Source organism: Balearica regulorum, chromosome 7 (assembly GCF_011004875.1).
Source record: "Balearica regulorum gibbericeps isolate bBalReg1 chromosome 7, bBalReg1.pri, whole genome shotgun sequence".
Lineage (NCBI taxonomy): Eukaryota > Metazoa > Chordata > Aves > Gruiformes > Gruidae > Balearica > Balearica regulorum.
This window is the reverse complement of record NC_046190.1, coordinates 4,307,758-4,334,351: the sequence shown is the minus strand read 5'-3', so window position 1 is coordinate 4,334,351 and position 26,594 is coordinate 4,307,758. Positions and strand designations below refer to the sequence as shown.

Here is a 26,594-nt window from a genome sequence, read left to right as displayed (position 1 = left end):
CTGTAATGTAGATGCTGATAAATCTCTAATACGCTGGAGATCTTGATAAAATGTATGTTGTGTGTTTCATCTGCTGTTGCCTCATTCTTCTGTACTTGCGGGTGTCTAATCCCTTCCTCTTTATCTTACAAGGCATCACATTACAAATTTTGTTCTTTATTCCGCTAACACCCCCATGCTTGCTGGCAGTAGAAATTGCAGTAACTTGCTCTGCATATACTTCTTAAAATGTGAACACTGGTGGCTGGGTCACTCAGTAGCTCGAGGTTTCCCGTTAAGCTGGGCAGTTTAGCAGCAGTGCTCCCCGTGCAGTATAGACTCGCTGTGCGAAGCACCTTCCCTCCGTCACGCAGAGACCTTTGAGCCATCTCTTTCAGTTTCTCCCTCTGCCAAACCTGACCATGAAAACTGAAGGAGAGTTTTGCTGTAAACACGAGTAGATCCAGATTTCACCCCGCAATGGAGAACTGTTGTTAAAAGCTCCCGCTGATTATTTAACCTCCAAGTTAATAAGTTGTTTGCTGCTGTGTGCTGACCTGCAGGGTCTGCTCACAGTCTCCGTGCATGACGTTACAAATCTTGTTCTTCATTCTTCTCCTAACACCCTCACACTTGCTGGCAATAGAAATTGCAGTAACCCATTCCATCGAGGAATGGATTTGTCCTGGTGTGTGTATAGTCATGCACGTACCAGTGAGTGACTGTATCGTACAAGGATTTGGCAGAGAGCTAGCAGAGGGTCTTTCTAGAGATGCTAACTTTGAAGGAAAAGGCGCCTTTTCATTGAAAAGGTATATTTGTAGAAATAAGTCTTCTCTGGAGTTCTTGATGATTTTTTTTTTGTTTAGTGTTCCAGGATATTTTTAAGAATCCCTTTCATGTTTCAACAGAGGACTCTCATTTTCTGACTAGTTTGGCTTAACTCTTTGTAGACCTCACCTGATACTAAGCACTTACTAAGCTCGTTTGTTGAGGTGGTAATTGCTGGTGGCCACGAAGGTGGCCCAGGATGTGTCCAGACTGTGGTCATGCCTTTCGGAAGTGTAGCTCTGTTTTTCATCTAAAATTCTGAGAAGGAAGTTAAATTTTTAGTATAGGAAAACTGAGTCTTTGCTTGCACCAAGCTGACCTGTGAGGACACGTTTGTTTGTCTGTGCGAGTCGGTGGTTAGTGTTCCTGGACTCATTTCATTGACCTTTAGGAAGAGAAAGAATAGATTCTTATTCAAGAAATATCTGCTTCCAGGCAGTCGTGAATCACGGGATTTTTTTCCGAAGAGTGTGCAGATAGGCTTTGCATTTAGAATAAGATTTTTTTAACCACAGCACACTCTATTAAAGTTTGTTATGTATCCAAATTACACTGCTTTGCTTTTTAACTACAGCTGAAACCGTGTTTCGAATAACAGATGTGGAATACTGTCATCCCACTGTCACACCAATTGTTCATTGTTCTGAGAAGGTCACATCATAATTCATTAACAATAATTATTCCCTGGGTACACCCTGCACTTCTTCACTCAATTGCTTCATTAACTTGTGAGTGAATCTCACATTCACTGCTCCAATCAATGAAGATATATTTATAATGTACAAGTGGATGCTATTAGTTACAATATATTAACTGCCTAATTTAAAATAGAAAAGCTATCTTTATGAAGGGCAATTAACCACTAAGTGTAATTGATAATTCACATACCTATGATTAGGAAAGACAAATAATAAGAAAGAAATGAATCACCTGCGTTATTGAAGATGACACTGGCGTGCAGTTTCAATGGGCAGAAGGGGCTCTCTTGGTCAGGACCGGATTTCTAAGAATCCTTTGATGGAAAGTTTGTCATAGGATGCATTACCTTGATTTCGGTGTTTACACCAACTGGTTGGGGTCATCTTCCCTAGAAAAGGAACCCAGAACAAATATTTAAATATTTAAAAAAAAAAAAAAAAGTGATACATTTTAAATGCTTCTGATTTTCCACAGCCACTTTGAAATACTTTGGTCCTTCAATACATGACAACTCATCCTTGGGGGAGAGGCCTTTTCCTGACATCCCCAGTAGGTCACCACAGCTTGGGTCGGGAAATAAAGTGGCTCAGAGGCAGAGGACTTGCATGAGTTTGCAGAGTACCGATCCACAGGAGCTGTGTCCTTGGCTCTGGGCACTTGGGGCCACGTTTTCTTCCCTTCAGAAGCCATTTACCTGTAAACATTTATTATTGAATCAGTTGAAGTACCGTATTTTTCAGGATTACCCACCAAGTAACAGCACAGGTGTTTTATGAGAGATTAAGTGATAAATGTGACTGAATCCACCCCTGTGTTAATAGAAGCATCATTCTTGGAGCATGATGCCAATAGCTGGCTTCTTACCTGGAGTGTGCAGAAGTGCAAAGCCTTGCTGTTACCTCCAGCAGATCACTGCGGCAGGTTATCAGTAAGTGGAAAGGTGAAGAGCCACGTTAAAATACTGATAGCCAGTGTTATCACACCAGGTGCTGCACACGGGGCCGTGCGGTGCTGTCAGTCCACGTGAGTCTACATCCATGGACTGGTTTAAAGATAAAGAACTGGATTTGGGGTTTTTTGGTGTGTGGAGGGAGCGTGTGCCAGACAGGCTGTGGTATCCTGAGGAAGGTAGGCATCGCCTGGTCTGCCATGTTCAGCTTAGCTCTCTGCTCCAGAAGGGCAGCTGCATGCTATGGCAGGGGCTCCGCACATGAAGACTGCGGTTGTAGTGCCCAGAATCAATATTTAGGTGTGTCTTGTCACGGTTCTGGCATTTCATCTTTGCATCTTTATTGTAATTATCCAAGTTAGGTGTGGGACAGCAAAGCTGATACCCTTAGCTTCTTTTCTACATCCAGTTAATTCCTCCGCTGCTTTTACTCAACAGGATCAAAGCGTCTGGTCTGAAGCTGCGGTTCTGCACTAATGAAACCCAAGCGACCCGGGAGAAGTTCGTGAAGAAGCTCCAGGGCATGGGCTTTGACATCTCCGTGGCCGAAGTCACTGCCCCAGCACCGGCTGCCTGCCGCATTTTGAAGGAGCGCAGCTTGAGGCCACACTTGCTCGTGCACAATGGTGGGACACGTGGAGGGACAGCCCAGGGAGATGTGGGCGTCAGCGATAGAGCAGTGAATTCCCATAGCTCGTGGGGGGAAGTGCTCCCAGCTGGTTTTTTTGTACAGGGAAAAATGTTTTCCTTAGTCATGAGACTCTGGCCTGAGCGAGATCTGCATTGTGGCAGCGGTACAGGGAAGGCAGAGTTGTGCTGAGGGTCAGCAAGTGCACAGAGGAGTCTGCTGCTTAAGGACAGAGAGTAGGAGATAGGTGAGGTCTTGTGCAGGATGTTACATTGCCTTTGTTAACATTGCAGAGGTTTCAAGTTTAAGTATTTTCTTCTGTAGAGTGTGGGTACGGAGAAAGGAGGTGGATCCTGCCCTTGCTATTACACGTTTTCATTCAACTACCCAGGAGTTTGCCTCGGGTCTAGGTGCCTGGATATGACGAGCAGAGATATAACTGAGAGTGGGTGGTGGGAGCTAAGGCAAGGGTGGGAAATGATTTATTTTGCTTTTTGTTGTCGGACAGATGGATAGCAGGATCGAGGCAGGAATAGAAGGGATCTGGAGAACAGTTGATTCAGACTTGGATTTTTCTTTTTGATGTGTTAGGGAATGAATGAAGGGAAACACAAATCTGGGAAAACGGTCAGTTCCAGTGGGATCTGAAATAGTAAGAGATTTGTGGATTTTATTTTTTTTTTCCTCCTTCTGTAGATCTCATCCCTGAATTTGCTGAGATTGATAAAACAAACCCAAACTGTGTGGTTATCGGAGACGCAGCAGAAAACTTCACCTATGCAAACCTTAATGAAGCTTTCCGAGTTCTGATCGGGATGGAGAAGCCTGTTTTGATCTCCCTTGGCAGAGGGTGAGTTAAGCACTGTTTGTTTCTTCTTCTAGTCTCTATATTTTTTAATTTTGCCTATTGTCTTTGTACTTATGGAGGCCAGGTATCGGTGTGGGCATTGACACTACCAACTTTTAAGCAGTTAATCTATGCGTCTGGACTGGGAGACTGATCTGCTCAGGTATCTGTTAATGAAGGATCCTCTGTCGATAATTCAGTCACCTAACTTGGCCTCATGTCCTGAGTCACTTGTAGTCTGTGTAAGGGAAAACTGAGGTGATTACACTGAAATAGGTCTGTAAAAGGACGTGGCATGGACGCTCCCTGTGAGCCACAGTTCAGCCCTGTGCTGAGGCAGGATTCAAAGGGCACTGGAAGTCACTGCATTTGCCATGCTGAATCCTCCAGTTGACTTTGAAAATACTCATCAGTAGGGTCTCTGGGTGAGGCATCTGTTGAATTTCAGCTGTTGGTGGTCTTTTTTCTGTAGACGGTGCAGCGTAAGCAGTTGTGTGGATGTGTTACATCGAGTGCTAGAGGGTAAGAGATATAGCTGCTCTCCTGAGGAGGAATTGTAGCAGCCTTTAGAGAACCTGGAGATGCCCTGGTGTGTAAGCACAGCAAATGCCAGCCTCCAGCCCTTCAAAATCAGTGTTCAAGTGTGAGCTAGACCTTGGTGAAACAATCCATATATTTGCAGGTGGGAGGATTAAATAGCTGTAGTTTTGGAAGCCACTGGGAAAAGGACTTTTGTTGCTCTAAGAGCAAGTCTGAGAGCCTCTTAAAAAACCCATAGAAATCATGGAGATTTTCGATTTTGATGTGTGTGAGTATTGCAGGAGGCCAGTAGGATTATAGGCACTGCTTGTCTTTTTTTCTTTGCCCCTGCAAGATCTGAGATGAGAACTGTTGATTTAACTGCTGCCTATAGCCATAAGTTCCCGTCTGAACTGAAAAGAAATGATTTTTAATAGTGAAAGAAACCCCAAACAAACAAAAAAATCCAACAGGCTATGCTTGGATGAAAGGCTGTTGGTGTGGATTTGTGATGCAGTTTGATCTTTCAGCATCCTGAAGTTACTAGTGGTGAGGAGGATCAGGTGGTCCAAAAATTCTCAGTTTCAGCCAGCAGTCAGCCAGGTTTCTTCTTCCAGGTTCGAATCCTGCCCACATTTGTAGTGGTTGAGATGTGATAATGGATGTGGCTAATGGCCTGTGTCACGTAAATGCCTCCTTACTATTTGGGTGGTACTTAAAGATGCCATGTGTGAAAGTTGGCATTAGCATCTTTACAGGTTGATTCATATGTATGAAAACGTCCTGTGTAAGGGAGCGCTTTCATATGGGTGGCTTGAAAGTTGCTATACATCAGGAATAAGAAGCCAAGAGAGTTTTTATTTGCTAATATAGAAATTCTAGCATTTTTTGAAAGCAGTTGCAATGTGCAAACTCTACCTGTAGTATATTGGGGATGGATGTTCCTCTGGCTGTGAGCAGAGCGCGGTGGGTGAGAAGGCCTAAGGGGAGAGCCCAAGGATGTATGAGAAACAGCTGGGCTGGTGTCTGTGACAAAGACCTGCAAACACGACTGTGCTTTTGAACTGATAGATCAATTGTTTTGATAATTTCAATATCAAAAGATATTTTTAATTATTCTCTGAAAGTTAAAGGAAAATTTTAACCTCCTTTTTTCGCATGCAGGAAAAATCTAGTCAGGGATTTTGAATTTTTTCCTAAAAACAATTCAGTTAGTTGTGTACTGAGATTTTAAACAGGACGTTATTAATGCCAGGGCTGAATAATGAGAAATCCCAATGGCCTTGAAGGAGTTATTCTTATCTGTTGTATGATATATGGGCTTCAAAAAGACTATGCATGTTTAGCTTGAGAAGACTGTAGTGACAACTTTTTTCAGTGGTTCAATAGACCGTAATGGGCATGAAAACCCTTCTTAGTTTGTGGGTTATTGATCCAGCTGGGTAGAACTTATCAGCGGGAAGGAGCAGTTAAATCCATTGTGTTGCCCTACGTGACACTCACGTGCTCTGATCCTACAATACAGGTGAAAAATCTGTACTGTTTCCCAGTTAGAAGGATAAGGAGAAAATGTCGAGCCAACAGTATAAGGGCTAATGTACGTAAAATAGCCAAGTTTTATGTTAACGTAATACTATCTTTCAAAATGAAAAATAGAATCAACCTTTGTTTAAGATTTGCAATGTGAGCAGCACGGAAATGTCTCTGTACCCTGTGCATATAAAAGTACATATTTATTTACTCATTCACTGTTGTAGACAGCTCTAAAGCAGACCTGCTGTTATTTTTTGAAAGGTTATTTTTCATTTAAAAATATCCATTTTTTGATATTCTGAGCTCAGTTTTCACCATGAGCATTTTTTTTTTTTTTACAATTGATCATTTAGATACTGTGAATTTGAGTTTTGCAGGAATTACTGAATGAGTTACCCTGGTAGGTAAGTTCTTGGACTCAAAGAAGGGAGATTATAATTGGATTAATTGTTCACCTAATTAGAGAAGCCTTGTTGATGCAAAGGGCCATGTACAAAACCCAGCCACAAGCCAACTTTGTTTTTAACGTGCAGAATCAGTGTAATTGGATGGACCTTAACAAGGTGCCTACCTTGGGCAAGTAGGTTGATTTTGGTTGAAGTTTTAGTTCATTCCATAGAAAACGAAAGTGTCAGAGTCACTGAAGCAGAATGCCCTCCTCCTGAAAATGGAGTGATTTACATTTAGCATCTGTTTTGGGCTGAGAGTGGGAATTGGCTTTGTAATTTCTTCTGTCATGCCACTGTCAGAAAATTAAGCTGTTTACGCTAGACTATAGAAGGTTAATGGCTGTTCTAGCAAAGGTCAAGTGGTCATTTTAAAGGGAGGCTGTGCTGAATAATCGAAAATGGCAGAAGGATAAGGCATAAAATCTTAACTGACTGCTCATCCTACCTTTTTTTCCTGTCATACAGAAACCTGTCTTTGCTCTGATCAGGAGAACTTGGAAGACCTGTGTTAGTGTGAATTGCTATTCCAGAAAAACACTGTAAAGATACTAACAAATTCAGTGAGCTCCATGGCAATAGGAACATTTCTAGAAGCAACAAAATTTACCTTGGAAGGCTTTCTTCACCTTGATAAACAGAGTCCTGGCTTTCCTCATGTGGGAGGCTGGTGACAAGTAATGATGGTCAGCTGCCTGGGGTCCCCTTCCAGATACACCGAAGAAGGTGTTACAGCTGCTGGTTGGTGCCAGCCCTCATCTCCTGTCTGCCAAGGGCTCTCTGTCACTGATTAAAGGAAGAGTAATGTAACTGCTGTCCTTTGCGAGCAGCTAATATTCTGTGCAATAAAACACAGGCCAAGTTCATCCTTGATATAAGCTAGCTGAAATCCCTTTGAACCAGTGGAGTTGTGTCCCAGATGCCAGATGGGCATCCGGTCTGAGATCTTTTCCCCAGCACTGCACGGTACTGAGCCCGTCCTTTACTTAATTCCTGGTGTTAAATTAAGGCTCCAGAGTTTCTGATGACTTGACTTTTTGTTGAAGCCAGATGGACATCTATTTAGGCACAGAAATAATAAAATGTGGTTTCTTTGTATTTAACTGCCATTTCATTGGAACTTTATCACTTTCATTTCCAGACGCTACTATAAAGAAACTGATGGTCTGAAACTTGATGTTGGAGCATATATGAAGGCATTAGAGGTATTTTATAGCTTGCATTATGCTTACTCGCTCTGTGCACCTTGTTAAAAGAGTAACTGGTATAAATATGGGTTGTCTTCTGTAATTACTCACCTTGGTGGAGGAAGTTTCCACAGCTTGAAACCCATTTGCTGCATTCTAAAGACAGATGGATTCTGTTTTTTGTTTTTGTTTTTTTTTTCCTGGCTTCGTTCATTTTTTCTTTTTTTAAAATAAACTTTTGCTATTGTGGTACCTTTATGGGAAGTGAGGTCCTTGAAAGAAGGAGTCAGAAAAGAAAACCTTGGAATGTTGTCTGTAAGATACCCAAGAAAAACTGAAGGTCCGTTTTACGTTCAGTGTGGCATTGTTAACATGGCCCTCGCCCTTAACCATCTCCAGCAAAAGGCCCTTATTCAGCAAGATACTTAAGTGCAATCCTGGTTTTAAGCCTGATTAAGTCTGTGCAGAACTGGAACCCAATAGATAAGCCAACCTAAGGGTGAGAGAAGGAGGGAGTCATTATTCTTGCAGAGGTATTAAATAAAGTGAATGCAGAGAATAAAGCAAAGTAGGGTAGTATCTAAGCACAGAAGATAGTGGATATAATGCATGCTTGCTGCATATTGTTTTGTATCTATGTGAGTTTTGGGGAGAGTTGTTGCCTCCCAGATAAGTTCAGGCTTCTGGTTGTCTAGGAACAAGCTAGAAACACCTTTTTCAGCACAGTACTGATATTTAGTTGCAGGAAAATAAAACTTTTCAAATCTGGCTGGTTCCTTGAATCATTAAAAATATGCCAGGTGGTTGAAGAAACCCTCTACATCTTTTAAGGTCCTCCAGTACTTTTGATCATTTCATATGAAGGATATTTGCTATTTCCCTAAGTATGATGCTCTTACAAAAATGAGTGATATTAGGACTGAGTCTGAAGACTGCTCTCGTGATAGAGAATGTAACAGGTTTGTAACCTGAGATGTTTCAGGAGGACTTTCTCCTGCCAGAGAACATTCAACATTTCTGTTACCCAAATTCTCTGATATTCACCTTCACCCACTAATCCACTGTGTCATTTAAGGGCAAAAATCAATAATCACATATTTTTTATACAGTTGACTGGACTTATGGACTTGAAGAAATCTTTTTCTGATCAGCACTTTTTGTGTGTCCTTCTCTTCTTTTTTTTCCCAGTATGCTTGTGATGTTCAAGCTGAGGTAGTGGGAAAACCAGCAAAAATGTTTTTTGAGTCAGCCTTAGCAGAAATGGGAGTTCCACCACAGCAGGTAAGGTTTCTGATTGTGCCATGTAGTTATGCCCAGTGACGCTTTTTTCTTTTTTTTTTTTTTGGTTTCCTGTCATTCATGAAAGTTGTAGAAGTAGCTGTAGCCAGGAGGAGGTGGTAAACTGTGGGTGGATATACAAATATTTTTTTCCAGATCCAGTGTGTTATACATGGTGCGAAGAAATATTTATATTCAGGATCTTCCTATGAAGTATTAAAAAAAAAAAAAAAAAAAAAGGAAAAAAAAGTTGGAAAAAATCTTTCAGGGGGACACCCCCCTCCCCATGTTTACCCATTTGCCATGGTTTAGCCAGCAGGCAGCTACAACAACCCCACAGCCGTTCGTTCGCTCGCTCCCCCCCGCTCAGTGGGATGGGGGAGAGAATTGCAGGGAAAAAAAGAAAAAAAGTAAAACTTGTGGGTTGAGACAAAGACAGTTTAATATAACAGAAAACGAAGATGGTAATAATAATAGAATATACAAAACAAGTGATGCACAGCAAAATTGCTCACCACCCGCAGACCACTGATGCCCAGACAGTTCCTGAGCTGCAGTCCCAGCCCCCAGCCAGTTCCCCCCAGTTATATATGGAGCATGACGTCATATGGTATGGAACATCCCTTTTGCCAGCTGGGTCAGCTGTCCTGCCCGTGTCCCCTCCCAGCTCCTTGGGCACCCCCAGCCTCCTGGCTGGCAGGGAGGTGTGAGAAGCTGAAAGGTCCTTGACTTGGTGTAAACATTGCCCAGCAACACCCAAACCATCAGTGTGTTATCAACGTTATTCTCATCCTAAGTCCAAAACACAGCACTATACCTGCTGCCACAAAGAAAATTAACTCTATCCCAGCTGAAACCAGGATACTATTCTATCAAATAAAGTGAAGCAGACAAAAGAGGACTGACAGCCAAGAGGGGAAACGCTCGGAAGTGGGGACCTGTTGAATGTCTTCTTCTGTATGCATACTTCTTTCCCTCCTGACAGGCATGACATTATTTTCTCTGCTTTTTTGAGGGTTCTTTTTGACTGCCTGCTATTTCCCTGTTCATTCCTGTCTGTCTCTCTTTGGTCTGACTTATGCCATCCATACCTCTACCCAATTTAGAGTCTTCCATCTATCCCTCGATTCTCTACTGCAATTTCTCCTTCTACTTTTACTGTTGTATTGTGCTTTCTTATTCAACTTCCTCCCAAACCATATAGTTCAAAAGAACATGCACTTCTGTTGTGAAATTCCTTTATTTGGAGGCTAAAGAAAACAATACAAAAGAATAAAAGTTAGGTTCCCCAAGGAATTGTGGACAATGTTGTGCCTCACAAGATGAGAGGTGCCCCAATGCCTGGCAGTCCGCTTGGTGACTGGAGGCTGCAGCACGATGGAATTGCAGCCAAAATGTTGTTTATTTCCTTTGGTGTCACACTAGCTACCTTTTTTTAGTAAAAGGGAAAGGCAGAAGTAAAATATTTTCTAGTTTAGGTGAACAGCAAGCACTGACTGACCCAAAAACTCCTCCTGTGTTATTGGATTCATCGCGCTTTCCAGAAACACGCTGAATGTGTGATGCTGTCTGCTTACTTAGTGCAGCCCATTTCTTCCCCTCTCTGTAGTTGTGCCCAGATCCTTTTTATTGATTTGTTATGTCACACAGGACATAAGGATGAGTATGAGGTGTCTCACAGACAGCAGTGAATTACAAGGTAATAATTCCATCAGGGGGTTTTGGTGACATTATAAACAACAGGAGTGAAGTTTGGGTGGCTTGTAGGTCCCGAGAGCCTGGAGATGAAATTATGGCCCTGTAATTCAGTATGTGCTTGGGTTTTACTTTATTATAGAGTGGGGAGATGGAAAAGACCTAGTAGGCCATCTCATCCATCTCCTTCCCCGTGCAGGAGCGTTCCCTGCTTCACACTTATTAATGTTTTGTCCGGAGTAGTTTTCAGTAAGCCAAACAACCAGGCTTCTGTAAGTACCCTAGGGATGGAGTGCACAGCTGAGTAGATCTTGTGGGCAGGCAGCTTTTTCTAAGATTCATTGGGATGCTTCCCTTTTAAACTCCATCTCCTTATTTCTAGTTTTACTCCAGGTAACAACCAAAATAACAGCTTGCTTTCCTGGATATTTTCTCCCTCCAATTATCTCTAGATTTGTTATCATTACAGTAGTTGTCTCTTACTAAAACTGTGTGGTTAGCTCTCGGCAGCTTCCCTTGTGATTCGGTTCCTCTGCACCCTCACCCACTGCGGTGGTCTTTTCCCTACTCCCTTCAGTTTGTCGATATCTTCCCAGGAACAAGATAGCTCAGCCTGAATGTAATATCCCAGGTACAGCCAGGGCAATTATTCAATCCATTCATCCAACCAACAAACCAAAAAATCCATTTCAGACACAGAATGGCATCTGAGGAAAAAGTAGCTGGAAAAAAGAACAAAGAACAAAACCACAGCTCACAGAACTCAGCCCTTGTATACAGTTTGTCTAAATCAGATCCAGTAAGGTTTGTGTTTCCTTTCTACTTACATTGGAAACAAACAGTGTGCAGAAGGGAAGAGCTCTTTTTGGGTTTTCTATCCTTGAGTAGTGGCATTGCCTTTTCCATAGGCAGGATGGTGTGCTTGTCCTCAGACGTTCTTTTTCACAGCATGCCAAGACCGTGTCAGCCCCTGGCACCGAGGGAAGGTATCGTTACAGGGATGCGACAGGACACCAGGACTCCTGTCTCAGAAACTTTGCTCCAGGGACCAAAATTTGATTTAATGCATCACCAAGCCAGCAAATGGTCCCATAGGGTGAGCCTCAGTGAGCGGTTCCCATCGACTTCAGGAAGATTTGTTTTTGGTACGGAAAAGCAGTAATAGTCCCCAGCAGAGACTATTATTTATTCACTCTCTGCTATTTGCTGGATATTCATAGTGCTACTAGTGACTAACTTTATATTTTGACACAGATTTTTTTTTTTCCATGTAGTTTCTAGTGTTAAATGCCATCGATTTGTTGTAGTCGTATGGCTAGTCTGTAGGTGTAATTCCTTGTGTTCAGAGAGATTCGAGATGCAGGGAGTCTGTGCCTGTCAAGGAGGAGCACAGTAGACACCGCTGTACAACGGCACCAGGCACTCCATGCTTCGACTGTGGGAAAAATAGTCCATGCTGCTGGAGTTAAAACCTGGATCATGATGCACATGCACAGGAGGAACAAATTACAGCAGAGCAAACTACCTTATTCTAACATATTTTCCTAGTTTTTGAGTGCTTGACCTTGCAACTTTAATGTTCTTTTGAGAAGGATTTGCAGGTTGTTTTAGTTCATCATACATAGTAATAAAAACTCGGTATCTGCAGTTCAGTGAGTTCCTTGGTAATGCACTGTATATTACGTTTTAATCTGTCTCCTGAATGAGCTTTACTTCTCTGCATTTGTAAAGACATGACAAGGACTGGTTTTACTTGCCTTTACTTTTATAAAATGTTTGCTGATAATGTATTCCGCCTGTGGAATGCATCTAATCCATTCCATCATTAAACCATATTAGATGATCTGTGCTTTTGAAAAACATACTACAATTTTCTTTCACCTGACTTTTAATGAAAAATACCTTTTTAATAAAGCTGTCTCACCACAATAATTCTAGACAGTGGCAAATCTTAAATTTCTCAAGCTGCTTTAATCAATAAAGTTATCACCAGTCGTTTCCCTTGATAACTGCTTCTTGCCGAGACCCTGACTTTGCCTTCTGCTGCTGAGATGTTTTCAACCTGCACTTAGAATAGGAGGAACTCCCCAATGTCCAATTTTCATTTTAACCTTTCCTCAATGGCCTAGAAATAACAGATTGCCGGTATTACTTTAATAGATTGGAAATTTAAACCTCTTAGAGGTAACCAGACCTATCTTATGATTCAGTAATATGACAAAGAATAACACATCTTAAAGGTTACTGAAATGCCTAATTCATATGTTTTAAGGCAGCTGTAACAGTGGGTGATTTTTACAGCTTTACAATAAAACCTAGATAATGTTAAGGTTCCGGTAGTTTTATATAATCATAAAAAGTTCTCTCTGTAGCAAATTGTCCTGCTTTAATGGGAGTTATGGCAGGTCATACTGGAGTGCATAAACTACTGGTAGTTAACCAATTCTCATTTCTGCCACCTGCAAGTCTCAGGTGGGAGTTAGTGGCGCGTGAGAGCAGAGGGAGGTCACCCCGACAGTGGCACGGAGGATCTGCCACCACACCGGCGTCCCCTCCCCGGCCACGATGGGGGAAGTTTTTCCATCTCAGAAAGAAGAGTGAAATTTCAAGCTTCGAGTCCTGCTGAAAGCTTATCGAAACCTGGCTGGCCCTGCAGCCTTTGGAAATCTGCCCTGGAGGTGTGACATATTTCTTTGTTTCACCCGGCTTGTTGTACAGTTTCTCCCAGGTCAGAGGCCACATGCGATGCCCTTTGCGTCTTTGGCATTTGCGTGGCTGGTGGTTCCGAGATAGAAGCATGATTAACAGTAATACAGGATCCTGCAGCCTAGGAGATTGCCAGCTGGGCCAAGGAGCATAAGGAGAAAAGGAAATGCATCGTATTTCTTGTAAAAAGGGGTTTAATACATTAATCCAGATTTTGTGTATAAGCTTTGTTTCCTCATGTCCCTGGTGCATTTAGCTTGATTAAAGTTGTTAAACCTGTAGCAAAAATCTGCTTAGGCTTAAATATGTTTGACTCTAGAAACATTCCCTGGGTTAAATGTTCTGTAGAAGTTTGCACTCTTCCTTGTGTGCATCCTCCGTAGACTTCAGCCTCCAAGTACCTCACCTGAGCTTGTCCTAGTAACCGCCGCATTGCAACACGAGCATGGCTGGGTAGTTCAGAAATTGTTGTCTTTCTACTTCATTTTCTTACTCGGTAATTCCTTTTCTGATTAAACATTTTTTCTGTGATTTTAGTGAATACTAAAACCCTGTTTGCAGGCAAAAAATACCTGAGGTTCCCATTCACCACTTTCTGAAGCATCTCTGAAGGCTCATTAGTGTTGGCTGCTTCTGTGGATAAGAGGAGTTAGTCCCCAGCTCCATTCAGCTCTGGCTCCGTGGACCAGACACCACCAGTAAGATTGGTGATGGTGATTTCTGTGCCACAGACTTTTGTCCAGCAGGGATTATATTGTGCTTTCCCAGTCCCAAATTCTTGGAGGTCGTGTTCATTCCCTCCATTATCGCTGCCTGTCTGGGTTGGGTTTGATGGGGACTCCAAGAGGCTTCACTCGGCGTTGGCACACGTGTGCTTTATTTACTACATATGTACAACCACACGTACCATCTCTCACCTGCTATACGGTTCAGGAAAATATAAATTATGCCCATTTTAATCATTTGATGATTTGTCTTAAAACCAGAGAGGCTGTCTTACTGCATTTTGCCCTTCTTTTTAGTAAATTTTTAACCGATCTAAAAAAAAGTAACTTCCACAGAATAATTGAACAGATTAATGGTGTGATCCCTGTGTAAAATGTGAACACGAACGGGGATCTTTTAATTCTTGCTTTCAGTGGGTATGTGACCTTTCAGTTTTATATCTTTCTCTCTCTTCTTACCATATTGCAGTCAGAGAGGAAGTTAAACCCAGGTTTGACAGGTAGAGTTTTTTTATTTCCCTTGACAGTGCACCTTTTGACCTCTATCTTCTTGCCAATGATTTTTTAAATCCTAAATGATTTGGGAATAATTGCTCCTCCTTTAGTGATTATTGCCCTTCACCGATAGTAAATCTGTGAAATCCCCGGGGGCTGGAGTACATTTTTGTATGCGTATGCCACAAGCTGGCCTGGACAGGCATCGCTGCTCATCTGCAGCTGCACTTGCAGAGCTGCCGGGCGTCTTGCAGGAAAACTTGCCCAGATGGGGTAAAATACAGCCCCGACAAGCAAGCGAGTGCTTGGTGGGCTGCCCCACTCTGCCCTTTCCCGTTTTCAGAGGAAATTAATTTTTAAGGTTTTGAGAACCTAGGATGGAAATTGGCTTTATTTGAGAAATCTCATCCTGGATGTCTGGGTTCAGGCTGAGCAAGGGTGTGCGGGTGGCGCAGGGCAGATCTGCTCCCGGTGTCCCCCCCGGCGCCTGTTCCCTCTCCCCTGCGGGGGGGCATTGGGAGGAATTTTATAAGATGAAGGGATTAGAAACTATGAAAGCCAGTGGTTGAGAATGATTAAATAAAGCAGCTTGGGTGGAAATTGGGAATGATGGTTGGCTGGGAATGGTGCTGCCAGGTTCTGTGCAGCTCTCTGTGTAACAGTGGGATTATTCTGTTTTCCTCATCAGTGTATGCATCCTTTATTTATTAATTGCTTAAAATTAACCCATCATTTTCTCCCCATGTCCTGCTGGATTGCTTGTTTGGAGGAATGGTAAGGAAAGGTGAACTATCTCCAGGGGAAGCATCTTATTAGGAGCACACGTGTTTCTGTGAGCAGAGTGGATAAGGAAAATGGTCCAGTAATGACAGGATGAAGAAAACTGAGCCCTCCATCGTCTGGTGGCTCTGAAGCAGTTTGTGAGCAGAGCTGGAAAGGCAGAACTACCTGTCCCAAATCCTGCTGCTACTCCTTCCCTACGGCCACGTTTTCCCCAGCTCTGACTGCTTTGTCACAAAGTGCTTATGTCTCTCTGCTCTTTAAAGGAGCTCTCAAACCTGGCCACAGCGGTGACTCCTCTAGGCAGAATGAAGCAAGGGTGGGCATACATAAACTGTTTCAAAACAAACTACTTCAACGCGGAACCTGCCAAATGAGCCTTGACTTGAGAGGACATCCTGTTACATCCCATCACCTGAGGGGTGATGATCATCCTTCATGTGATGAGTATTTTAAAACAACATGAAAGATAGACTGGGCTGGTAACTAATATATATTATCTTGCCCGCCGGACCTGGTGCGTTACTCAAAAGAGGATTTAGTTTTTATCAGCTGAAGCTGTTCCAGATACATGTGTTCGTAGCTCAGTTTGGTTTATGAATGCTCTCAGAAAATCTTACGTTCACCTGGGGCTTTAGGTATATCCTGAGATTTCCTTAACGTGCTATGTAATAAGTGGGAGAAGATTCTGTGGTAATTAGATGATTAATAAAAATAGCTCTGGAGCTTTGGTATTGTTAGACTTCTTCAGTACGAACAGTTTAGTGCTGCCTAGCAGACTGCTTCCAGAGTGGGGTCTGAAGTGTGGGTGACACAGGAGATGTACCAACTCTTGTATGGTTGCACGCTTTGTTAAAAAGAGGTGCTTCCATGTGAAGGCAAAGGAAGAAGAGGACTTTGTATTAGGCAGAAGCGGTAACTGAAATGGTGCCTGCAACACAGACTTTCTATATGGTTTTGTCCTTAAACCTACAGCCAGCTGTATGAAAAGACTCGGCACTCCCTTTAGATTGCTGTTTCTGGAGAAGCCGAACCAGCTTCTGCCCTGTGCTCCTCGTTCCCACAGCCTCTCTGACAAGGGCCAATTTATCGGTTCTCTGCGGATGGGGAACGCTGGGCTGGCTCCTTTCCCAGCGGGGTTCCCCTTGGTGCTGCTCCGGTGACCCAGCCGCCATCTCAGGCAGTCCCGGTCCCCTTGCAAACGTGCCTTTTAACCTCCCCAGCCCCATACGTGGGACGAGGACCCGTCATGACAGACCCTAGAAAAAGCTCAAAGCACACAAAATATAAGAACAGTTTCTTTAGTAAGAAAAGGAGCACTTTGCGTGGTGACTCCAGGTATCTGATGTGCAGGTATGAAAATAATCAAAAGTACTTGGAAGGAATGGGAAATTCAGGCAGGAATTTCTAGAGTTGCAAAGTGCTGTGGTTGTGAAAGCCTGGCAGTTACGTTTATGAAGCAGGAGGCTAATTCAAAAAGATGAAGAACAAGTGGTTAAAGATGCAACTAATTAATGTATTTTAAATAAAATTCAACTTTGATACAGAAGGTGCAAAATCATGCTTTAAAATCAGACACATAAACTAGATTGCGTACGTGTGTTTCCCCAGCTTTGGGTGCTGCCTCTGTTCTCTTCAGAATAATCCAGAATGCTTTTGGAAGGTTGAAAGCTGATTTTTTTTGCCTATTAATTGAAGATTACTGTTTTGTGTATATGCTAGGTTTTGTTGAAACTAGAAAATGAACCCCCCCCAACCACTTTTAAATTTGAAGAATAAAATAAATGTAATATTTTTTAATGCAGGATGATAATAAGCACTTGAAATTTTGTAGACGTGGTTGTCAACGAAAAAGACCCCGTGGTTGATACACTTCAATTAAACAAAGATCTTTAACAAAGTTAGGAAGGCAGCATGCTACACATTGTCATCAGACACTCAGACAAATCTTAGCACAATCAGGTCTTTTCTCAGTTACAGTTTGAGTTTTAGTATTTGCATAGACTTAAGCTGACCGTAACGGCAACCATGCTCAGCCCGTACTGATTGTGTCACATTGTGCAAAACCAAATAAATTAGATTTTACAGTGATTTCCCAAATTTCTGTATCAACCTGAGAATCCTGGGATCGAGCTCGGCAAAGTTACACATCTCAGTGATCACAAGCTTAAGCTTTTGACTAGCTTTTAGAATACCAATTTTAAAACTTTTTGAAAGTTAAGCTTAATTTAAACTGCTTGGAGCATAACATAAATGGATTGTTAGGAACAGAATAAGCCTAACTTCATAAAATTCAACATTTTCTTTCAACTGTGTGCCAAATCACTTTGATTTTTGTGATTGATTAAAAATTGTACAGATGTGTACTGCACTAGTACGTTGCTGGAGGAGCGATAGCATGAATTACATTCAAGGTAGGATGACTTTTAATCAATACGATGACAATATTATCTTGTTTAATTTGTCTGATGGCAGTATTAAACATCAAATCAAGCTGTTTGTTATGTCAAAGGAGTGTGACGTATGGCAGAAATAAAATTCCCTTGACGCCAGCTTTTCTGTATTTCACTGCTTTGACAGGCCATCATGATTGGAGATGATATTGTGAATGATGTCGGAGGTGCCCAGCGGTGCGGTATGAGAGCTCTGCAAGTGCGGACGGGGAAGTACAGGTCAGTGCACACCCTACACCCCGCGCTCCACAGGAGCAGTTGTGGAAAAAGGGGAGATAAATGTAAGTCATGATTTTTGTGTTTACCTTTCTGCCAAATGACACCGTGCTCTAATTTGCTTACAACCCATTAATTTTTGAAAGAAAAGGAGTTATGGGTTGGAACCTGGTACGCATTCAAAGCGAATGCACAAGACCGGATTTTTTTTCCATGTCTTTTCAAATCTTTTCCCGTTGGTGGAACACATTTGCCATCGATGTACACTTGCGTTTGTTGCCTGAACAAACGCCTCCTTGTGTAGCAGTAAGGCTTGGCTGGATGATGACATTTTCATTTGCAAAACGCATTTTGGGAAAAGGCTGTGTGTATGGAAGTGGCGGGAAGGGGAAGACATATTGTCTTTGATCTTTTAAAGAAATATTTTCCGTTAAATTACTGCTCTAGTTTTTTCATCACGGTGCCTAGAACGGGTGTGTTTCTTGGGTTTTGCTTGTTTTATATTTTTCTGCTGCAGCATGAAAGTGTTGTACGCTTGATGTAAGATGTGTCTGGAACTTCTAGCAGGGTTAAGATTACAAAATTAGACTGTCAACTCAGTGATCTCTGTGGGTCATATCTCACAGCTCTGTGAAGGACTCCATATGTCTGCTATTTCCTCCAGACATGTATTCAGCGCTGAGATGTCTGGACTGCGAGAGCTGTTTCTCCACTTCCCGTCTTAGCAGGCTTCCGCAGGCTCACTCATCTCTTTCCAATGACCCTCCAAACCCTTCTCCATGCAGGTGTCTCCGTGATCCTGTGTTTTCCTTGACCCAAGAGCTACCTCCCTGCAGCTGCTGATAGGAGACCTCAGTGCAGTTACACACAGGGCTTGGTCCAGGGTTGACTGGTGGAAAACGAAGCCACCATTTGATGCTCAGGCCAGGAGAGGTTTGATGTCACCTCAAGGTGACTCTCCAAATGCAGTGCATATGTTGGTCCCTACATTTAACGTTTGGATTCCATAACACTCAAAATCTCCTCTTAACCACCTCCTCTTAACCATAGCCATGCCTCTTCGTAGTAGGCATGGTTCAGCAACACCATCTGTCGTTGGACAGAATTTATACAGTTTTTCTTGATTTTCAAATACTGAGACTGTAAAAGAAGGATACTCTTTTGGGGAGGGTTGCAGCAAGTGAGAATGATGGTTGCCATAGGCTATTGGAAAAGTTATTTTGTTAGTTTTCAAGTCAATCTGTTTCTCAATTTTCCTTTTAGTTTGTGTAAGGTGATAAAATAATACCCAGTGCGTTAATTCTAATGGACCAGTCAGTGATGATTTCTGAGAAAAAAACAGATATAAGTGCATTGCATTTTGTGTGGTTTTGTATCTTTAAGATGATACATCTCAAAATCAGTTATCTAGCTAAAAAAATCCCAAAGATTAAAAAGGTGTTTATATATAGTTTGTGCTGTTGGGATTATTTGTCTGTGATCTGTTTAATCCCATTAATTTCCTAAAGGAGAAAATCAGGATTCAATGGTTGATTTTACTCTGATACTAACGGGATCACTTTGTGAATCACATCTTAACGTCACAGAGATATGGTGTCAGTGAAGGAGGTATCTCTGCACACAGAGGTAAATTAGACCTTTGCTACTGAACAACCATCTCCTCTGACATACTTGCCCATCATAAAATATGTCACAGGTGATGCCACATCCAAACTGTTCAGGCAACTGACATGAACTGTATATATACACACACACACATATAAATGTGTATAATCATATGCTGGAAAAACATTTTCTTGTATCGAGTTTGAGTCATGATTTCGCAACTGAAAGGGAGTCATCGGCTGTTCCAGATGGGGAAAAAAGATTGTTTTCCACTGTTACGTGTCCTGTTTCAGTGTGTGGTTGCTGTTATCTGAAATCATATACTATTGTATGGCAGTGAAATACAGATGAGTGTCTCTAAATTGAGCATGTGGTGCCAGTCCTGTTGGTAGCAATTGTGAGTAAAATGAAATAGCTCTTGTTTGCCAAGAGAGGTCAGAGATGTATATATTTTTAAGAATGACTGATTCAGTATACGTGGAAAATCAAACCACACAGTGAGTACTGAGAGAGACGGAAAAAAACAAGTGAATGAAAGGTGATGGACAGAAGAAATGAAACATTACAGCAAATGTAATTATTTCATGGCTGGTTTGAAGTCTGATATATATAGGATTATGCATAGGTCCTTTCTTTCACTTGATGGGAGTTCTTGCTGACACCGAGCTGTGTGCTACACCCAGGTACCTCTGGATGGCACCGTTAGTACACTCACTTCAGTATTAGCCACAGCTTCGGGACCTCCCCTGAAAGCTAAGGCTATTTTTGCAAAAGAAGTGGAAAGCACCAAGGCGCCAGGATTTTCTTGTTGATGCCGGATGTTGGTGCGGTGGGTTTCCCCCAGATTTCAGTTACGAGAGTCTTGCAGCTCGGGACATGGGTGATCACTCCAGTTGAGTTGTCTCTGTGTTTCTGCAGCCATAAGTAGTTTTTCCATTTCCACCACAACAACAGTGTCTCACTTCAGCAAAACGGATGCAGAGCTGACTCGAGAATAAAATAAAAATAACAGAGGAACAGCCCTGAGGAACTGTTGCAGGTGCATTTCACAGCTTACTGCTGGATACATGGAGGTAACATTATTTGCACAAATTATCCCCGTGACGGCATTTTGCATGTTGTTCTGTAGGTCCAAGGCACTCTGTTGTACCCCTCTGGTCTCACCTAAATGCTGTCTCTGACCGGCAGACACTGTCACCTCTGGTGCAGCTTGCCTTCTTTTAGGGGTCAGTGCAGTTTACCTGAAGACCTTTGAGGTCTGCTCCCCACCGGGTGCCACCAAGGGTTGTACACCGTAGCACAAAAGATGACACGAGTCAAGGTTTACTGTACTGTTTATTGTATTTCAAAGGGACTTCACCGAACGCATACAGATCGCAGGCTGCAAAGCAACTCTTTGCATCTTACTTGCATTCATAAGCTGGAAGAAAAAGTCCCCTTTGGCCCTGAAAGCCTTTTATGGCAAGAATCGGTTGATCTGCTGATGCAGAGGTTTCAGCAGTAGATAGGGGTGGACAGGTCTTCTGCGGGGCAGGCAGCCTCCAGCTGAGTACAGGAAGCTGACTTCAGCCTGCAGTCTTGCAGGAGCCTTTCTCTGTGGTGGTGACTGCCGTGTTGCTCGGTGACGGTGGTGATGGGTGCCAGCTCCCTGCTGAACTGAGGAACTGGTTTTGTGAATGCGGGGTGGGGGTGGTTGGCTTGGCAGGTGAGACAAGGTCTGGAGGAGAAGCAGAAGGGGTGTGCATGGAGCTGCGGGGCTGCCGCCCGCCCTGCGCTCTCACCCTCCTGGCCTCTGCAAGGTTTTATTCCGTGTTGGCTACTCCCAGGGTGAGATTCAAAGTGTGGATTAAGCTGCTGCAAAAACATTCAGTTTTATACCACCTTGCATGGAGGTCCTGAAAATTAACTCCTTTGTCTCGCTTCTTTTGGATCTTTAATAAAATTTGTGTGGCCAATTTCCTTTAGCATGACAAGCTTTGCACGTTCCTCACTCCTGCATCTACACTTAACTTCTCCTCTAAAGGACTTAATCCTCCAGCAGGACTTAATCTCAAGTGTTGAACTCCTTTTCAGTAGCCAAACCAGGCATGGAGTAGATTAGGCCATGAAATGCAATAAAACCTAGCTGCAACATGGAATAAAACTTATGCCAGTGCAAGTCAGGGCAATAGTGGAAAGGTGTAGGGATAAGATGGTGGTTTGAGTTGATCTCAGCCAGCATGGTTCTCTGACATGGGGTGAGTAGTTGGGTTGGCCAAGTGTAGCCCTTCCTAGGTGTGAATCCAAATGCGGAGGGTCAGTCTGGTCTGCAGGTTTGTCCACTCTCTCTTTGTCCTTTCTACAGGACAGATCAGGCCATTGCTGCAGACTCTAGTCTGGTGTTAGGGTTTTCAGCATTGGGAAATCTGACGCTAATTAGGAAGTTTCTGTGCTCACCTCTGTGGATGCCCTTCATAGCCAACATCTTTCCCATGTAGGGAAGAACACGTACTTGTCTCCCTACACAGGCTATGTACTAATTCCACTCGCAGCTAATTGGCCTTGACATCAAACCAATAATTTCCACAATAACTATTGATTCTTCAATGCTGCGTAATATCCTCGTTCCTCTTTGTAGCGTGCAAGTTAGAGCAGAGAAAAATTACTTTGAGGCCTTTCCAACTGTCTCCCCATCAAGTCAGAAACAGCTTTCAGGTACGTCAGTGCATCAAATTGCAGGTGGTTTTTGGTAGGGCAGAAGAATTACCTACTCCTTTCTCCTTGTTGTTATTTACAGGTCTTGATTTGTAGATAAAGAACTTCCCATCGCTGGTGAGCGGTGGTAGCCAGGAGTATTCATGGCATACCCATTTCCCCTGCTCGCCTGTGGGCTCCAAAATGGTTTCAAAGTCTGGCAATATGTGTTCATCTGCCCTGAGTACCAACGTGAGGTTTTCTTCATTTGGTTAGGGATTTATCTCACGGCTGTGGCTGGTACTGCAGCATCCCTGAGCTCCCTCGTTACGGACAGAAAGGATACCCCAGGGATGGAGGATGAAAGGATCAAGGCCCACAAGAGCTGCCGTCTCTTCCCAGCTTTGCCACTGTTCTCCAGGAAAACTGGGTCAAGTTACTTCATGTTACCTCAGTTTCCCCACTTTATAATTACCCTCTGAGAATAATTATCCTGACTTTCTTAATAAAGTGGCTTGTGATCTGTCCCTCTTACCTGATTGAAGAAAGCATGCAGAATTTGTACAGATTTATGGGAAATCACCTTGCCAGATGGGATTGAGACAGAAGTTGTGACAGAGGAAAGATCTTTTAGGCTGCCATCGTCAACTGATTAAGGATTGAGAAAAAAGGGTGGGTCTTTATAATAACCTCCTAAATGAAGTTATAAATTTTTTTTTAAAAAAGATTTCCACCCATAGATAAATGCACAGCTGTCACTGTGATAGTAAATGAAAGCTCATGACACCTTTTGCAAAGAGATAGTCACGTCTCGCTGCTCTGCAGAGGAGCAGCAGCCCTCCACCCTCGCTTTCTTGCTCACTGCGTTACTAACCACAGCCAAGATGAGCACTTTTGTTCACGTCTCCTGGGTCTTGATGGAGCACACCAGGGGTGTGTAGTGAGGACGAGCAGGCAGAGGCACAGCCTTTGTGCTGATACAGAACCAGAGGCATTTTGATGGCCTCACAGTCCTGATAATTGAGCCTGTTTCAAGTATTAAATGGAAAGACTTCTGTATTTACACTGTAAAAAGCTGTATTATAATTCATGTTAGTTAACGTCTTAAGCAATGTTTATTAAAACCTAGTGTCAGCAAGTTGGTTTTCGTTTTAGCACGATAGCTGATTGCAGTCAATCCTAAGGCATAGTCTTAGCATCTATTGCACGTTCAAATCACAGTTTGCTCTGTCCATGTGAGGATCTTCACATGTGTTTATCATTTTCTTGACCACAATTTGGTTACTGTAATCTTTGAATCAGCTTTGTAGAGGAAGTTCAGAGTAAATACTGCAGTGCCTTAGCACACACATACTCATCTGACGACGGCTTTAAATTTTCCCAGTACGTTCAAATATTCAGACACAGAAATTGCAGTTTTAGTATCTAGTGCTTTAGGAATGAGTGGCCTATGAGAAGGTTTAAGTTCTGGCTGCTGTAGTATGGTGTATAATCCAACCATCCACTTTTCAGCGTAGGGTATAGCCAGTCGCAATGCGAAATAATGAATTGCATTGAAAATACATTATTGTTGAACTATAAGTGGTGAACTTGGGAAGCAGAAGATTTTACCCTCTGACTCTAAAGAATCATCTTTTGTGCGTTTTGAGTATTTGTTTCCTTCACTGAACATAGCCAAGTGTTTACTTTCCAGTAGTTACGGTTTTATATTAGAAATACCACTTGGACTAGATGATTGTTGTAGGTCCCTTCTATTCTATTCTAAATGCAGACTATACCTGAGCTAAAAGACACCTGAAAGGAGCAAGGGGGAATAGAGAGTTCTGCTATGTTGTAGCTAAGGTGTAAATTTAATTATCTTCAGTCTAAAAGAGAAATGGGAGTTTGTGGGGTTTTTTTTATTAGCAGCTTAATTTATTTGTTGGTACCATAATAAACCTTGAGGGGGCAGTGTGCTCTGGACATCGCCACGGTGGGTGCTGCACGTATGCTCATGTACTGTTCTGAAGAAATTAGTCTGAATATCAGAAAAGAGAACTGTGGTGAGAGTAGGGGCAAGGTTAAATAAGGGAGGAATGTATCAGGTCAGTGAGGAAATGCAGTATTACCCGGCGGTCTCGCCAGTTCTGGTCTGTACCTGTCTAATGACCGACTTTTCCTTAGCAGTCCAGCTCTGATCAGCTGTCACATCTCAAGCGCTTACGAAAGGAAGCAATTTGCATTTTGCAAATCAGGATGGTAGTGACCACATCAGCCTGTGCTGCAGTTTTGCTTCCCCTTTTGCTTCACATCCACACAGTGCATGCAGCAGCAGAGACAGCCGCCTTAAGGGTTTCCATTTCTCCCCTTCTGAAGCTGGTAAATGAAGGGCTGAAAGAGGAGGAGGTGGTACCAGGATCTTCCTAGAAGCAGAGGCAGTGGGACCAGGGAGGGCACGTGGCTCAGGTGGGCTTGATGTGTGGGACTGAACCACTTCCAGACCCTTCTCTGAAAAAGCATCCAAAGTTAATGGCCATTTTGTTTTTCTTCTCTTTTGCTCTGGTGCCTCGATGTCTTGGTAGCACATGCCAGCCTGGGCTGGCAGCCTTCCTCGCCCTGGCACGGCCATGCACACTCGTGCGTCTGCATGAGGAACGCCAGAGCCCTTGGCAGCCGCCAGTCCATCGAGTCCGTGTTTCTCTCCTCCCCGCAGATACATCACTCATGAGCTGAGGCGGTGGTGGCTGGACTGCCTGAAAGGAGGCAGCTCAGGGGCTTGCCAGGGTTTCCACAGAGTGTGTTCATCTCCCGCTGTCACTGTGGACACCCGTGGCCTCCCCAGGAGGTGTCCTGGTGGGGACCCACCTCTAGCTCCTGCTAGACCCCCAGCCTCCCACCCTGGTATGAGCCCGAGCAGCGTGGTCTACGAGGGGCGCGGGGAGCAGGTCCTTGCTTATTTTTATCTTCAGGGGCCTTTTCTCAGCACCAGTGTAAGGCTGCGGGAGAGAAATTCCATGGCGAAGCAGTCCTGGGAGCCGGCCGAGCACAGCAGTGTTTCTCAACACTTGTCACTAGCAGAATGCCGAGCGATATTAGCTTGTTCAACATTTGACAGTGATGATGAATACCATACCAATCACTAACTACTTTATTTCCGTAAAAATGCTAATGAGCATGTTGAAATGTGCTGCAGAAATGGCAGAGCTGGGACAGCTGCACAATTGTGGTTTCACTAGAGATTTCCTTTATTTAAAACACAGGTTCCTCTTCTCTGCATATTTTTTTCCTGTAGTTAAATGTCATCCCAGCTCTCTTGGTGCGGGGAGTCCTCTCAGCAAGCAGCACGGGGAGCGTGGCGGAAGGGGAGACTGCTCTGATTGATAAAACCAAAACAGAGCTTGGTTTTCAAAGGGAGAGAGAAGCAAACAAGAGAGAGGCAGGCCAAGTCAGCTGCTGATGTAACTCCCTCGGAGCAAATGGTTCAGTGTCTGAAATTTAATCTTCTGGCTTGGGCTCTTGCTCGCGCTGTAAACATGCTCGGGAGCCACGGTGCTGGAGCAGTACCTTGTGCCAGCACCCTGCAAGCACAAACCAGCCGAGCGTTCGTGCTTGAACGCTGTGCTGCGTGGCCCGTGGATGCTGGAGGGTCACCCGCAGCCTTATCTAGCGACATTTGCTTTTTTCCTCTACGAGTGGGTTTAACCACCAAGCCCAGAGTGGCTGCCTAGTCCCCAGCATGTTTTCTGCTCTTGAGATGCAGAGCAGAGCCCTGTGTTTGTATCGCCGTCTGCTCGGGCACACGGCCGTGCAGTTGTGGGGGGAGCCGGGTGCTCAGAGGTGGGGTGTGCTCAGAGGACCGCCAGCCGTCGCGGCTGGTCCCGGGGCCATGCTGGGGGCCCTGCTGCAGGCACGTGGCTTTTCCAGCAGCCGCAGAGGTGACGGAGATGGGTGTTTGTTGAGGTGCGTGGGAGCAGCCGCAGGACCCGGGGGCTGCTGCCCCTCCAGCTGCCTCTGCCGAGCTGGGGCTGGTGGCTGGTTTTCGTCCCCTGTGGGAGGCATGATGTGACTCGCCCACAGCTAAAAATAAAGCACCCGGCAGTGCCAGCTTTAGGCCTTCTGCAAGCGCTGGGAAACCCCGATGGCTCCGTACGTGAGTGCTGATGTACGGCGGCAGGAGTAAAGTGTAATGTGAGAAAAGGGGTTTGGGTGGAGAGCAGCGCTCCCCCACCGCCGCCCGCGCCGGGCAGTGCTCTTTGCTGGGCATGAAGACAGCTCGCAGCTGGCGCGGGGATGTGACTCATGTTCACACTTTGCCCTGAAACAATTACGGTTCTTACTTGTCTGTGGTTTTCAGTCATTGTCAACAGCGTA

General features: G+C 43.7%; 2 protein-coding genes across 7 annotated transcripts in view; one reads left to right on the top strand and one right to left on the bottom strand.

Annotated features, from left to right (window-relative positions):
• FAM53B (family with sequence similarity 53 member B) overlaps positions 1-26,594 on the bottom strand; it is a 527,638-nt gene that overhangs the window by 393,905 nt on the left and 107,139 nt on the right. The gene's annotated exons all lie outside the window — the stretch shown is intronic.
• LHPP (phospholysine phosphohistidine inorganic pyrophosphate phosphatase) overlaps positions 1-26,594 on the top strand; it is a 92,147-nt gene that overhangs the window by 10,533 nt on the left and 55,020 nt on the right. For 2 of the 3 annotated variants that reach the window (XR_012836280.1, XM_075757682.1), the window contains exons 2-6: positions 2,897-3,084; positions 3,783-3,936; positions 7,573-7,636; positions 8,807-8,899; positions 17,878-17,969. Coding sequence is in view for 2 of the 3 variants with exons in the window: in XM_075757682.1 (XP_075613797.1) it covers positions 2,897-3,084; positions 3,783-3,936; positions 7,573-7,636; positions 8,807-8,899; positions 17,878-17,969 (591 nt within the window). In the remaining variant the exon portion in view is untranslated. The remainder of the gene's footprint in view (positions 1-2,896; positions 3,085-3,782; positions 3,937-7,572; positions 7,637-8,806; positions 8,900-17,877; positions 17,970-26,594) is intronic. The other variant, XM_075757683.1, reaches the window with a different exon arrangement.